Source organism: Lathyrus oleraceus, chromosome 2 (assembly GCF_024323335.1).
Source record: "Lathyrus oleraceus cultivar Zhongwan6 chromosome 2, CAAS_Psat_ZW6_1.0, whole genome shotgun sequence".
NCBI lineage: Eukaryota > Viridiplantae > Streptophyta > Magnoliopsida > Fabales > Fabaceae > Lathyrus > Lathyrus oleraceus.
The window spans coordinates 457,164,771-457,181,739 of NC_066580.1; the positions used below are offsets into that span (position 1 = coordinate 457,164,771).

At 35.1% G+C, this 16,969-nt stretch overlaps 2 protein-coding genes across 2 annotated transcripts; one reads left to right on the forward strand and one right to left on the reverse strand.

Annotated features, from left to right (window-relative positions):
- Positions 1–1,636: 1,636 nt before the first annotated feature.
- On the reverse strand, positions 1,637–2,839 carry LOC127120337 (polyneuridine-aldehyde esterase). The gene is made up of 3 exons (XM_051050747.1): positions 2,360–2,839; positions 2,135–2,260; positions 1,637–2,022 (listed from the first exon to the last, which is right to left on the reverse strand). Exons 1-3 carry the CDS (start codon positions 2,741–2,743, stop codon positions 1,741–1,743), a joined length of 792 nt encoding a protein of 263 aa, XP_050906704.1. The 5' UTR covers positions 2,744–2,839; the 3' UTR covers positions 1,637–1,740.
- Positions 2,840–3,109: 270 nt separating this feature from the next.
- On the forward strand, positions 3,110–16,080 carry LOC127123710 (methyl jasmonate esterase 1). Its single transcript, XM_051053912.1, has 2 exons — positions 3,110–3,469; positions 13,957–16,080. The coding sequence occupies exons 1-2, from the start codon at positions 3,110–3,112 to the stop codon at positions 13,966–13,968; spliced, it is 372 nt and encodes a 123-aa protein (XP_050909869.1). The 3' UTR covers positions 13,969–16,080.
- The last annotated feature ends 889 nt before the right edge of the window (positions 16,081–16,969 follow it).

A 16,969-nucleotide genomic window follows, 5' to 3' on the forward strand; every position in this document is an offset into this window, starting at 1 on the left:
AGTTTATTTCTGATTAGATTGAACAAACAAGTCTCTTGTTTGGTGCTTGAGCATCAAAGTCCTAATCTGATTAATCAGGCAAAGAAGTCTCTTTCTATGTGATTGAGCAAAACTCCTTAACTTGAGCTTAAGGTGGAAAGTCCTAAACAGGTGTTTAGGAAAGAAAGTCTCGAGTTGGGTGCTTGAGCATTGAAGTCTCATGCTTGCGGGTAAAGTAGGAAGTCCTTAACATCAGCTTAAGACAAGGAAGTCTTGAACGAAGAGTTTAGGCAAGGAAGTATCGATTAGGGGTGATTGAGCAGGAAGTCTCGATCAGGTGCGATTGAGCAAGACGTCTTGAGTTGCTGGCTTAAGCAATTGTAATCAGTCTGATTATAGTTAAAAGCTCTTGTGCTGCAAGGGGACTAGACTACTCTCGGATTGAGAGAAACCATGATATATTGTGTGTATATTTATTTATTTCTGCATTTATATTCCTCTGTGCAAACAAACTCTAAATTCAAACTCAATTTTGATTCAGCCTCTTACTTGTATCAGAATATAAGCGTGAAACCTTAGATTCTAAAACAGAGTTGAAGAAAAGAAAGTAAAACTTCTCACTACTGATACTTACTCTAGTATCAGACTCTGGACGTGGTTCAGATTCCGATGTTCCAGAATCAGAAGTGAAAAAAGATATTTTAGTCATACACAATTCACCCCCCCCCCCCCCCCCTCCCCTCTTGTCTATTTTTCTCACCTTCACTCTTTATCATTTAGTCCCACTGCATCGAGATATAAAAAAATCTCATAAACTAGAGACGGGAGGAAACAAGATCTAGATAAGGGTGATCCCAAAAATAGGTCAAAAGGCCATTGCGCTCATCCCTCGTCAAACCTCCTAATTGTAATTATCTTCTTCGAACTTAAACCAGCATCTTCAAAAAGAAGCATTAGAATATAAAGATGAAATTTAAAATCAAATTAATAAGAACCACATTATTACCCAAACAAAAATTCATCTTAAAATTTTGAAGATTCTATATTAATTAGCAATAATTTAATCGTAATAAAACAAATAAAGATATATTTAATTAAGGATTAACTACAAAAGATCTATTATGAGACCTTATTTATCCCTAAAAAATTTGACTATTTGACTAACATATGTATACTCTAGGAATCAATAACTAGTCATTCACTTTTACATTCTAAATTAAATTAAAACTTCATTACCTAAATTTTTTCTCATCTTACTTAATTGCATAGAAAAAGAGCCATTAGTTATTATTTATGAAGAGACATTTGGTATGCTAACTAAAAACAAAATGAATGATATTGATATTGTAATTTTTTTTCCTTCTAATAAATTACAATTTTTCTAGATTCTTGTTGTTCAATTTTGATTTTTATAAAATTGATTCATATCGAAATTTTTCTTTTTAAAATATTGAATATTTGATTTTAGTTTTTCAAAATTAATACTAAAATAAATATTAATTATAGAGACCGATTCTAACATGAAAGAAGTTTATACAAAAATTAAACAAAATTGAAAGAATCAAAAGCAAAAGATGATATATTAAATAAAAACAAAAAAATAAATTTAAAAAAAATACAAGGATTAGAATAGTATATTTGCAGGACTAACATCATATTTAAACCAAAATAATTTATTTTCCAGCAGTTCTTAAGGAGAATATTATTCAATTAACATTACATATATGCTTAAAAGAAAGTGCCTCTTTAATAATATTTCAATTAAGCATGCTTATCAGAAACATCAATAAGAGATAAATAAAGTTCTTGAGGTTTGGAAAGCATAGCCATATGATCAGCTCCATTGATCACATTCACAACATCAACTCCAGCATTTTGTATCATCCATTGTTGAAATTCCACAGGAATTGCTAAGTCCTCATTGGCAACAACATAAACACGAGGAACAGATTCATATCCTTTTTTTGAGAAATTCTCTGCCTCAGACAATTCTTCAACAAAGAGTGATCCTGTTCTTCTTAAATTATTAACCAATTCCAAATCCTACAAAGTTTCAACAACCAAACAAGATTGTAAGCAATAATCATTAACATGAGTTGTATCTAGTTAAACTTATTGGGAAGAATCTTTACAAGACTAGTTGCTAAAAATATACCTCTTTGGAACATAGTTGAAAGAAATTTGCGGACAAAAATTTGGATCCAAGAAGCAACAGTGTTTTGTTTCCATGAAATGGAAGCTCAGAGTCTAACCATCCTGTAATTGGATATCTCTCAATATACTATCCATACATAGCATAAAAAATGCACGTTAGAATAGAACTAAGGATTGGAAATATATTTTATTAAAAATGCACAAAATTACTATATGAAATTCTCACCTGTTGTAGGACATAGGATGGTTTGTGGTTGGTATCAGGAATAAAAGCTGCTATGAAAATTCCAACTGCAATTTTTTCTGGGAATTTTTCCATTGCAAGAGCTATACTCATTCCACCAAAGCTATGTCCCACAAGAATCACTTTTTCCTTTGGATCAAGTGAGGCTAACAACTCTAGCAAAGGCTTAGAATAGTCCTCAAAAGTATCAACATCTTCTATTTTTTCTGTCTTGATGCCACAAGCTGCAAGGTCAAGTGCTGTGACTTTGTGACCAAGAGATTCTAATTGTGGTTTTAGTTTGTACCAACACCAGCCACCTATGCAAGCACCATGAACAAGAACAAAATGCTTCTGTTGTTTTTGGTCCATATTTGCTTTAGACATTTTGGATATGTTTTTGATGTTAATTTTATATATAGCAAAATTGAGTTTGGTAGTAGTCCTTTTAGCAAGATAAGGATTTGGTAGCTGTAACAATATTTCTCTCTCTACCTTTTTTCTTTTTCAATAACGTGTCTTATTTTTGCCTTCTAATTAACTCAGTTTTTTCTTCTTTTACTATTGATGAAGTTACGGAATTAAATGCATATTCAATTTCCTTAAGCACGTGGGGTAATAGGTGGATAGCCATATGTCGCTTGGCAGCATAAGCTTGACTTTGGGTAGCTCTCGGTTCTAGTCGGTTTTTTTGGTTTCTCCTAAGTTGTTTTTATAAAGAAGTGACATAGAACAAGAAACTAGGAAAGAAAGATGGATAAGAGACATTTTGTGTTGGTTCATGGAGCATGCCACGGAGCATGGTGTTGGTACAAGGTTGTTGCTCTATTGAAATCTTCTGGACATAAAGTCACAGCATTAGACATGGCTGCTTCTGGTATTCATCCAAAACAAGTGCATGAACTGGATTCCATTGAAGATTATTATGAACCGTTGGTTGAATTTGTAAGGTCATTGCCAGAAGAGGAGAGGGTAATCCTTGTGGGTCATAGCTTTGGTGGGATTTGTATATCTATGGCTATGGAATTATTTCCAAAGAAAATTGCAGTTGCTGTATTTGTTGCAGCTATCATGCCTTCTCCTGATCTATGCTTCATGACTATCCGACAGGAGGTAATTAATTATTTATTGTTGTTTTGTGTTTTCTCGTATTTCTTAGTATATCATGTTGGATGAAAGTGTCCTAAGATGAGTTAGACTTTTTAAGAATAAAGTTTTGATTTGGTTTAAAATATTAAAAGTATGAGATGAATTTAAATTGATGTTGCGATTGCGCATCTGGTTGTTGTGATGCTTACGATTGTGGTTGCTGCTAAGTACATGGTAGTTATTGTGGTGTGAAATACTTCTTAGTTTAACAAAATATTTAGAATAGTTAGGGGGTAAAGGGGGCATAACAATGAAGTGGGTTTAGGGGGGCTTGTCACCGCTAAAGCATAACAATGACAAAAAGTCATATCTAAAAAGTTTTCCCTTATTCTAACATTTTATAAAAATATCAATTTTATCTTTATATACTTTTAATTAATTTATTATTCATTTTTTTAATTTTTTTAAAAAAAAAATTGTGTGTATCGGAAGACTTTACAAAAGAGTTAAGGTAGTCATTTTTTCAAGTATTTTTTTTATATCGAAAGACTTTGCAAAAGAGTTTCGGTAGTCAATTTTTGTGTAACGGAAGACTTTGCAAAAGAGTTTCGGTAGTCATTTTTCAAACATTTTTTAAATATTTTTTTGTGTACCGGAAGACTTTGCAAAAAGAGTTCTGATGCTCATTTTTCAAGCATTTTTTAAAATTTTTTTGGTATACCGGAAGACTTTATAAAAAAGTTCCGGTAGTCAATTTTTGTATACCAGAACTTTTTTGCAAAGTCTTCCGGTACATACAAAAAAAATTAAAAAATACTTGAAAAATACTACCGGAACTCTTTTCCAAACTCTTCCGGTACGCAAAATAAAATTTAAAAAATATTTAAAAATAAAATAATAAATTAGTTAAAAATATATAAGGATAAAATTGGTACTTTTCATAAAATGTAGGGGTACATGGATAAATGTAGGGGTATAAAGTAAAGTTTTCTCATATCTATCTAGTTTAGGACCGCGTGTATCAAAATCCGACAAAAAATAATATGGGTGAGCAAAATAAAAGTGATAGGTTGAAAACCTTGATCCGGCTTGTAAAAAATAAGGGTCTAAATGGGTGATGAGCTTGGCTCATTTTATTATTGAGAAAATTGGTAATTCAAGTAGACGTAACTGGTAACTTCGAGGTTGTAATTGATTATCACATCTGACAATGGGTCTTTGTAACCGGTTATCACAAGTCTGTAATCGGCCAACACTCGGGGCAATAGGTTTTTCATAATTGGTTACCAGCAGTGTGTAATCGGTTACTGCATCGAAAAGTTTGTTTTTTCTATTAAGTAGGTTAGTTGTATTGTTGTGTAATGTTGTATAAATACCTCATTGAATTCTCAATGAAAGTAGAGCATTATTCTACCATATTCTCTTTAACTCTTTCATTCTCTCACTATCTCCACACTATTTAATGGTGTTAACTTGTGATTGATTTGCTTTAACATTTGACATCAAGAGTCTGGTTCTTTTATCAAACACAAAGTGTGCGAAAATGCTTTCCATCTCCAATGAACGAATCCCTGCAAATCTCTCGATGTGAAGAATTCTGATAAGTGATACAAACAGATGAAGGTGTTGTTTGTTTGTCAAGATGTTCTTGAAGTGATCAAGAATGGTGTTAATCCACTTGTAGAAGGTGCAACTGTTGCACAAAGGATTTCACAAAAGGAAGAGAAGACGAAAAACTTCAAAGCTTTGTATGTATTGATGCTGATAACTTTGAGAAGGTTGGCGATTGCACACACTCGCATGAAGCTTGGGAAATTCTGGGGGAAATTTATGCAGAAGCTGATAAGGAAAATGTGATGAGGTTACAAACTTACAAGAGGCAGCTGGAATTGATTTAGATGGAAGAAAAGAAAACTATTATTGAATTCACAACAAGAATCACATGATCGATGAACCAAATGAAGCCTTGTGGAGAGATAATCACTGAGAAGTATGTGGTTGGTAAAATCTTGAGATATTTGACGTCAATATTCGATAGCATGGTAGTAGCAATTGAAGAATACAAGGATCTTTCAATAATGAGCAAAGAAGAATTGCAAAGTTCTCTTGAGGCTCGTGAGCAGAGAATGAAGGAGAGGAATGTTGATAAGGAAAAGGCTGAGATTTCTATGCATGCCCGTTTCGTTGGAAGAGACGAGAAGGTGAAGGGAAAGTTGTCCATGAATATAGGTAGAGGAAACTATCAGAACAATGGTGGAAGTGACTCCCAAAATTCCTTCAATTCAACATTCCAAAAGGGTGAAAGCAACTACAACAGAGGAGGTGGATCAAGTAATTACAAAGGTGGTAACAATATAGGAAGAGGTTGAAGAAAGAAAGTTTGGACATTTTGCTAGTGAATGTAATGCCAACAAGAAAGATTCATAAGAAGTTGAAGCAAAGTTTGCAAGGCAAGGGAATAATGATGAGAACACATTGTTGGTGGTGATCAGTGAAGCATAAAATAACACATGGTGCATCAGTAATCAGTTACCACAGAGGTGTAAGTGATTACTAGATGTGGCAGAGAGGAGTCGTAACCGATTACCAGCCTGTAGTAACCGGTTACCACTAGTGGAAAATATGATGGTGACTATGAGAGAAGATGCAAAATGCAGCAATCAATGGTACCTTAACTCCGGATGCTCAAATCACATGACGGGAAGGAAGGATTGGTTTGCAAAGATCAACTAAGCCATGAAGAATAAGGTGAAATTCACGAATGATAACACACTAGCAGTGGTTATTGGTGATGTATCAATCAAAAGAAAGAATGATAAGAATTTGTAGATTAAATATGTGTTGTATATTCTTGGAATCAAGTGTAATCTTTTGAATATTGGTCAATTAATTGAAAGGAATTACAATATTCATATGGGAAACAAAGTGCTGAAAGTTATGGATTAAAATGGGAGATTGATCCTAAAGGCCCCTATGGCCAAAATAGAACTTGCATGGTTTAATTGAAAGTAATGGAGAATATGTGTCTTGCAACAGATGCTAGTGGGGAAGAATGGACTTGGCACAATAGGCTTGAGCATATGAATTTCAAAGATCTCAATGATATGTATAAAAACAACATGGTTACAGGGCTACCATTGATCAAAATGCCAACTGAAGTATGTGAAGAGTGTGTGCAAACCAAGAAACACAAAGGAAGTTTTATAAAAGATGTAGGATGCAGAACCAAATGTCATCTTGAGGTGGTTTATTTCGATATTTATGGACCTATGCAAGTAGACTCAATCGAAGGCAATAGGTACTTTATCACTTATTTGATCAAAAGAAAAGATGAGGTGTTTGAAGTGTTAAATAAGTTCAAGTCCATGGTAGAAAGACAAAGTGATCACAAAATCAAAACTTTAAAAACAAATGGTGGAAGTGAATATATCTCAAATGATTTTGGGAAATTTTGTGATTAAGAGGACATTGTACATGAGGTAGTGCCACCTTATACACCTCAATAAAATGGAGTTGCCGAGAGAAAGAATCAATCAATTATGAACACGGTATGAAGCATGTTAGAAGGATAGCACTTGCCAAAAGAATTATGGGGAGAAACGGTATACACAACCACACATTTGTTGAATAGGTGTCCAACAAAGAAGCTGAAAAATATTACACCTGAAAAATCATGGTCAAGATTCCAACCAAATATGAGTCACTTAAGGGTGTTTGGTTTGGTGGCATATAGACATGTGAGTTTGAAAAAAATTTAGGATTAAAATTAAAGTTTAAAAATATTTTTAAAAATTTATAGGATTAAGCAGTGGAAAAATAGAATTCAAAAAGTAAAATGCGGAAAGTAAAACTTAAGGGAGAGAAAAGAACATTAAAAGTTATAGAGGCTCGATCAAAAGAAAAAGACATAACCCTCTCCCCAAGAATTTTTCTTGAGAGTATCCAATAAACTTAAGAGATTTTAGTAGATTGAACTCTCGAACCCCCTTATACAAGTAAAATAAATTTTGTGTCTAACTTCCAACCAAACAACAAACAAGGAGAGAAGGAATGAGTCTTCCTTCCAAATGATGGATCCAATCGGTTAGTCTCCTTTCTACAAGAAACTTGAAGCGGTTAGCCTTCAAGTTTAAAGCAAATATTTTATCACGAGTTAATCTCGAAACGAAACAAGCTTTTAACATTGGGATGAACTTTAATCGAAATTGGTTTTATACCGGGATAACCAAGAACCTATGAGATTTGACCACCGAGATTATCTCTAACCTTTGAAAGCTTTTGAATGGGTTGAACTTTCAAACCTAAACCAAGACTTGATCACACAATCCCCAAACTAAAGCTTTTTACGGTTTTAGCTTCAAACCCAAGCAAATAATCCCTAAATGGATGAATTGTTCAACCGAGGTAAATAAAACTTCCTTAGGGAACTTACAAAAACCGCCTTCCAGAATTACAACTTCTTCACTCGCAAGGTGACTTTCTCAAAACCACTATGACTAAACTTTTAATGAGAGAAAGTAAACAAAAAGAATTTTTAGAGAGAGTGTGAGAAGTGAGAAAATGAAATCATGTTTTCTAAATGTGAAAATACGTAAGAAATGACATTTATTTATAGGCTAGAGGTTGGCATAAAAAAGGAAAAATTTTATGGTCATAGTTGATGTGTCAATCGATTAACATCATGCAACAATAAATTGGTATGCCTAAGTTAATCGATTAACAAGCTCAAAAAGGAAAGGAAAGATACGTATTCGTTTTCCATCATTAAGATCTTTTCCTAATCTCTTAGGGCACATTTTTAAACTAACCCAATCAAATGGGTTAAGGTGTCAATCGATTGGCAAAGACAAAATATTTCTCAGAGCTTTTCTGACAATTCCGAGCTCACAGATATAATGTGGAATTCACAGATATAATCATTTTCATTCATCCTCAAATTCTCAAACTTAGTTATAAGGAGTTACAACCTTGACATGCAAACTTTTGAGGCGCCTTCATATGTAGTTTTGTAAATATCTCATGCTTCTTTAGCTATTGAACATGTGTTGATCAACCTGAACATGTTCTTGTCCACACCATTGAAGATATCATTCAAAGCCTTGGAGTTTCCAAGAACTTCCTCATCTTCGACATCAATCCATTTAGCTTCTGGTTTTAAGCTAGTAGTTCCATCTTCAGAAGTGACCATTGAATGTTTCCATCCTTTTATCACATCTTTCGATGCTTTGTTGCCCATGGATTTGAGAAAGTCTACCATCATAGCCTTCCAATAATCATAATTGGTTCCATATAAGACATGTGGTTTTTTGACTGATCTTCCATCTTTAATTTTCTCCATTTGAGCAGAATTTATCTTTCCTGGAGCTCACCTAACAGGCTAGGGTGTCTACTCTGATGCTAATTGAAATTATGTTCCTCATGGGTCAGATGTCGAACACGACGTCCTAGACAACTAGTTCGACAAGTTGAACCAGAATCACCATAAATAACACAGATTCAATTGTACAAGATGATGGAACATTAAAAGCAATAAAGAATACAACAATTGGTAACTCAGTACGATGCAAACAACACTTACGTCTGAAGTGTTAGCTTCCAACCCAAGAAAGGAAATTCACTATTAGTAACTTAGTACAATTACTCTTACAAGAAACAAAAAACACTGTGTTTTTCAATGCCTCTTCCTAACACTACCCAATGAATTTCTATTTAGGACTCCCCCTAAATATGATAATCCCTCTCACTTTCTCTCAATCACTAAACCCTAGTGATTGGTGATCCACCCAATTGTCAATGCCGAATATAACAACTCAACTAGACAAACCTTTTATGCCAAGTTACTGAAACATAGAGGTGTACATAATAATGTTGAATTTACAACTCAACTAAACAAACCTACAACTATATCAAGTTACTGAAACATATTGTGGTGTACATAAAATAACAAGGACTCTTGTAAACCCCAACACTCTAAAATATTCAATGTGAATGTTTGCTTTCAAATGTAGGGTTGAACTCCTTATATAACATAATAACTTTGGACTTTTCTCCTTGGATATTAGCTTTAATTTTGTCCATAATTAATGCAGAATTTGTTGGATATTATCTGCTCCATAAATCTCTCCAACAAGATATGATTTGTTACAATTTAAGTTCAAATTTAAATCTGAATCAATCTTCATTCAACTGCCAAAAAATCACCTAATCATATTTTAGTCTTCTCAACCTTAGGGATGCTTATTGTAAGGATTTTGTTGGAGAGGAAGAGACAATTCTTTATGTTATGAGAGATTGTCGATATGCTAAACCTGTATGGCTTTAGTTTTTGGTAGCACATGACATAAAGTTGTTCTTCGAAGTTATTCTTTCTAACTAGATGAAGCTGATTTGAAGAGGAAATCATGGGAAATGATAATTGGCAATCTTTATGGTCCACCACATGCCATCAACTCTGATATTGGAGGAATCAACAAAATTATACTCCAGATTATGTTGCTCCATATAATTTGGTGGAGAACATAAAGGAAGCAGTAAGATATTACAATCATATCATGCTTATGCAGAAGAAGGTAGTCAATAGAGGTACAAATATTATTGTTGAAGATTCACATAAACCTGATCAGGATTGGATTTACATTAACACTAATGGAGCAGTTGCCAAAAATAATGAAGCTGGTTGTGGAGGTTTGGCTAGGAACATTGAGGGTATCTGGTTGGGAGGTTTCTCTAAAAGGGTTGGCAAGTGTATTGTGCTTCCAGCTGAACTTTGGGGGTGTGTTCGAAGGTTTAAGGCTAGCTCTCTCCAAAGGTTTTAATCGGGTTGAAGTCCAAGTGGATAATCAAGAAGCGACTAATGTAATCTGAGGAAAGAATATCAATTTGAAGGACATGGACATAGTCTACAAAATCAAGACTATCATGACATCTCTTTTGGAGGTCAAAGTTGTGAAGATTTATAAGGAAACCAACAAAAGCATTGATACCTTGGAAAAGTATAACTTGAAGCTCCATGTTTGAGGAATTCTCAAGTTCTTTGATTGTCATGCTTTCATGTATAATGTGTTTCTAAGGGACTCTAGCGGTATTGGTTAATTTGTTATTTTATGTTTTTGGGCTTTTACCCTCCTTGCAAAAAACAACAAATCCAATCTTTAACTCGAAGTCTTCCAAAATGCAGCAGCAATGACCTGTTGCACAAGGCTCAAATGTCGTGCCAACATGTTGTGACATCGCGTTCAGCATGTGTCCCTTCTGCACCTCCATACTGAAGAAGAAGAGCGATCCAAAATGCAGCAGAATTTTAAAAAAAAGTCTCCTTTAGTGATCCTTACAAATGGGCATTATCAGTGATAGAATCGTTACCTCTTGTCGTGATTGAAACCTTTGATGCAGGTCTACGGAGCAATCACGAACGTTGAATGATGACAACGCCTCTACTCAGTCCACACGAACGAATTCCTTCAATCTCAGTGTTAGTTGCTACGAATGAAGGTTTTGAGTGAGAGAGAGAGAGACAGAGAAACGAAATTGCAACTGAACAAATGCTTCTGCACAAGGGTTCTATTTATAGAACCACTTGTCTGGGCTGCAAGCTAAAAAGCCCACTTAAGTGTATGTGGCCCATATCTTATGATATGCCAAAATCACTTAAGTGTGTGGTACCTTACCATATTTCGTATTCTACTTAAGTACATTGTACCTTACGGTGTTCTACAATTCACTTAAGTGCACCGTACCTTACGGTGTTCCTTAGTTACTCTATCTCTCATCAATCCGTCCTTTTGTGTGTAACCCTGTAGGTTTTCGCGACATTAGCAATTATATTAAATCACATATTTAACATAATAAATAGTGAGCGGTATCTAGCAACATATCACTGCTACCCAAGACACGAAAATGTCATGTGATCTGACAAATCCTTTTGTGATAATACGTATGTGTATAATTACCCTTTTGCCCTTATGTCTATATTGAACACAAGGCATAAACCGTGTCATCCTTGTCCAGTTCAATATTGGGCCCGTAGACATTTATCCTATTACGCAGGATGGGCAAATTCCATCTAGGTCACTCATGTCCCTCAACATGCTTCGTGGAGTACCCATCAATTATCTTTATGGTCATCCAATTACGGACAATGTTTGATCAACAATAAGGCACTCGACTCTACATCTAGGGTACATAGTGGTTTAAGGTCAAATGGTGGTATACACTATTATCACCATGAGAATAACTTATGACACTTTGCATAACATCCTATATAGTATTCTCATTGCGGGTCAATCCAGTATAAATATTACTCTTAATATTCATACTTATGTTTAAGACTTGATAACTCCTTATCCATGATCCATGAGATGTGATCATCAGTCTATATACATAGTAGTCTTAATGTTTTAATGTTATCCCACTTTACAACAAAGCTCGACTACAGATACTTTAAGAATAGTGTCCTTATGTTTAATGGGATCTCATGATTAAGTCACACTTGATACATTAAACAGACTAACTATTCTAGGGACTTTATTAAACAAACATAATAAAGAAAAATCATTTTATTATTAATAAATAATTCGATACAAGTACCAAAAGTATTGGCCTCTAGGGCTTACACCAACACATACATCTTAAGCAAGTTAGATTAATCTTGAACACTTTGAATACTTTTCCATGTTGTTGTTTTTCAAAATACAGCCAATCCAAAAGGAATAACATAAATTATTAGGCGAGTTGCTGGAATTGCAAATAACAAGAAATGGTTAATCTACCTAATGGATATCAAATATGAGTTTTTGAGTGGTCCATTATAGGAGGAGGTGTACGTGGCACAACCACCTGGTTTTGTTATGAAAAACTAGGAATCAAAGTTCTATAAATTGAGAAAGGCGTTGTATGGGCTGAAACAAGCATCAAGAGCTTGGAACAAGAAAATTGATGGGTTTCTAAAGAAGATAGGATTTGATTAACGTGTATCTGGATATGGTGTGTATCTAAAGAAAGATACAAGTAAATGAGTAATTATCCTATGTCTTCATGTCAATGATTTACTGATTACACACAACAATGAAGGTTATATTACTGAATTCAATACTGATCTAATGAAGGAGTTTGAGATGATTGACCTTGATCTCATGACATATTTTCTTGGCGTTGAGTTTCACAAGTCCAAAAAACTCCTCCTCATGCATCAAATGAAGTATGCACTTAAGATATTAAATAACATTGAAATTGAGCACTGTAATATGGGCATTACCCCTGCAGAACCAAGGTTGCAGCTTTCAAAGAATAAAGATTGGAAAGAGGTTAATCTAGCTAAGGACAATAGGCTTATTGGATCATTGTGGTACTTATGCAATATGAGACCGCACTTGGAATATAGCGGGGAATAGTGAGCGGATTTATGGAGAAGGCAAAGGCACCACACTTGACAACAGTCAAGAGAGTTCTGAGATACATGAAATGTTCGATTGGATGTGGAATTATGTTTCCTGCAATTGACAAAGGAAGAAGCTGTAAATTACTCGGTTATACCAACTCAAAATGGCGTGGAGATAAATATAATATAAAGTACATTGTTGGATACATCTTTATGTATGGAGGAAACCACCAATCTCTTGGTGTTCTAAGAAGGAATCTGTTGTGGCGCTCTCTTCTTGTGAGGTAGCGTATATTGCAGTGTCTTTGGGTGTATGTCAAGATGTATGGTTGATGAATTTGATGAAGGAGTTGTGCAGCGAAGAGAATGAAGTTGTGACATTGATGATAGACAACGTTTCCTCTATAAACCTTGCCAAGAATCTCATTGCACATGGGAGAAATAAGCATATAGAGATGAGATTTCACTACTTGAGAGAACTTGTGAGTGAAGGAAAATTGAAGTTGGGATATTGAAATTCTAGTTATCAGACTTTCAATGTCACACGGGTTGTTATGACATCCAATTCTACACAGACAAGAATTATGCAGAACTTAAAAGTAAGTGCAGTAAATAACACAAGTAATTGTTTACCCAGTTCAGTCCAACATGACCTACGTCTGGGGGCTACCAAGCCAGGGAGGAAATCCACTATTAGTAGTATTAATTCAAAGCTAAACTCACTCGTTTACAACTCTTCACTTAATCCCTACCCAATGCAATTTCAATCTTACACTAAGATCAGAGTTCCTACTCACTCCCCCTCAATCACCTCAGTGATTACTACCTTTAATCAATATTAAAGACAATTTTGAAGTCACACTTCAAACAACTCTTGATTGTGCTTAACAACTTTAATCAAGATACACAGCACTCACGCTTAAAAGCTTAGAGTGACACAACACTTACGACTCAATGAACACCCTGATCAGTCACCATTTATGCTAGACAGTCCACTATTTAACCGTAAATAAGTCAGGTAAACTGTGTAAATTGAAGTATTTTTAGTTAGATAGAAGCTCAATTCTATAATATTAAGTGTGTTGTTACTTATGAGTTTCTTGAGGATATTTTACACTTTTTGGTATGTTAGCAGGTAAAAAGCTAGTTTGGAAGCTCAGGAAATCAAATGTAAGATGCGAAATCGAGCCCGAGCAAGAAAACGGAAGAAAAAGCCAATTTTTGGAGAACCTGCTGTCCATACGCGTATGGCCTTACATGATACGCGTATGGACCTTCCCAGTACGCGTAGCATACGCAAATGACCAGAGGGATGGAAAATTCAGCCAAAAGACCAGCTTCTGGTGATACGCGTACCAGTCTGGGCAATACGCGTACTGTAACACCCTTCTAAAATACCCCAATAATTTAAATTAAATATCAAAATACAACATCAGAGTAATTATGCAGTTATGGGTGTCACATAAACACTTCACACCATGTTCCAAAATAACAGTCATGCTCTTTATTTAATCAAATAAACATTCGCATAAATCGCAACGGATATAATTCAAATCAATCAAAACATGTAACACATTACATGTAAAATGGTTCATAGTCAACAGTAAAACATTCAAAACATCCCTTCCCGATGTTACATCTATCAGAGCATGACCCCCTAATGAACTACTCTAGACTCCAAGTACTAGCTCCTACTCAATCACTGCTCGTTACCTGAAAAACAGTTGTAAGGGTGAGTTCCTCAATCAATATAATAAGTATTATAAAATATCATGTCATGTTAAGTAATTTAACACACTTCATCACCCTAATCCAAACATGTATTCAGTAACAGCACATCAACTCAACATAATACTCAACACCAACACAAACAACACGTATAATATTGGAATACATCCATTCATATTATACGCCATACATATATTATGCAATGAGACTCCATGCATGCGGTACCGACTATTTGTGAACATATGGTTCAACCTCACCGTCCAAATCCAGGCACGGCTACCAAGCTCACTAGTCCCACTCATTTGAGACATAGTGACTCACTCACTAATTCCTCACCATGGGAATTAGCTACCACCCCAAATGGGCCATGCTATGCACGCTAATCACCTAGCATGCAACATCAACAACAATCAAAATGATTTACTCACTAATTCCTCACCATGGGAATTAGCTACCACCATAAAGGCCACAATATGCATGCTAATCACCTAGCAATGCAACAACAACAACAACTCAAGAATAGACATATGCTCACACTCTAAGCCATAAAACAGTCTATTCACAAATGCATACATAACTGATACATTCACAGCATCATGCATACCATCACACATCATCAACACATTTTATCACAAAAGCATATCATATCATGCCGCATAATCAAACACAGTATTAGCACACTCTACTAATACCTATACTACTCAAAACAACGGGAAAATGATCCCTACTACGTCATACATCAGCTAAGTTACATCACTCAGCCTAAACAACCAAACTGCACAACCATAGTTCAGAAAAACCACAAGTCTGCCCATACGCGTATTGCCTATGCCCATACGCGTATTGCCCATTCCTGACCAAGTCCATACGCGTATTGCCCACGCCCATACGCGTATGCTACGCGTACTACATTCTCATACGCGTACTAACAGAGACAATTTCACGTTCAAAACATCATCTTTTTCACTCATACGCGTAAGGCCTCATCCATACGCGTACCAGCCATATCATACGCGTATTGCCTAGTGCCATACGCGTATGACCAGAAACCAGAATTTCCAGATCTGCAATGGCTTCTCCTGCTACGAGATCTATCCAATTCAACCTTCCACAGTCCAAATTTTACACACAATTCATTCATCTCGTCTAACCCGAATCATACACTTTCGATTTCACAAATTTCTAACCTTTCTACCTCTAATTCCTACGAATTTCTTCAATTTTAATCCCAATTTCGTTCATCCCAAAAGTTCACAAATTCATCATACATCATTCAATCAGAGGCAAATCAATGGTTTCTCACTACCCATCACATATTATCCCATAATACCCATTAATCGATGATAAACCCCCCTTACCTGAGTAAATCCGGCAATCTCTGAGCTCCAAGCTTTTCCTTCCTTCAACCTTCGTCCTCTGGCTCTTTGCCCTTTTTCCCTTTTCTGCCTCTTTTCCCTTTTCACGTGAAAATAACTCTTTTTACCAAATGGAACCTTTTTACTGATTTCTACTTTTATTCCCATAATAACAATAAAAATAATCCAATAATAATAATCCCAATAATATTCCAATAATTATTATTCCAATAATAATAATAATAATAATAATAATTCCAATTATTTAATTAAATTAATAAATATATTATTAACTCAATTTAAATAATTATCTTATTTTATCGGGGTGTTACACGTACCAGTCTGGGCAATACGCGTACCAGACTGGGCAATACGCGTATCAGAGGCTGTGTTACGTGTAGTACGCGTTTGAGACCAGCCAATACGCGTATGGGACAGCTCAATACGCGTATGGAGCACAAAATCAGGAAAAATCCAACTGAAGAGCTATTAAGAGGCCAGACCACGATTTTCCGGGGGTTGGACATTTTTTGGAGAGAAAAGACGCGTTTTGAGAGCTGGAGACTCAACGAATATCAAAGGATTCATATGTTCAAGAGTTTTCCGACTATTGAAGATTGATTCCTCACGAAATTCTGTAATGACAACAATATCATTCTTTGTTTTTACTTTTATTATGAGTAGCTAAACCCCCCATTGCTAGGGGGGTGACCCTGATTCTGAATGTGACAGATTTGATGTTTATGAATGTATTGCTTATTTCTTCTTTTCCATTAATTTGTTCTTATTGCCGTTCTTTATGCTTTATTCGTCGGACCAACGAATGATGATTAATATGAATAGTGTAAGCTGGACAACGATTATTCATTGACCTGGATAAGAACTTTGGATAGTAAAAATAACCTAGGACTAGGGATTTTCTATCTGACCGGTAATTCTTGATATGTGAATGCTTGAGTATGAACCTAATTGTTTATGGACATAGTAATTAGGTTACATAAGGACTTAGGAATAGATACCCTTGAGGACCGGAATTAATTTGACAGGAATATTGTCTAAGTCTTC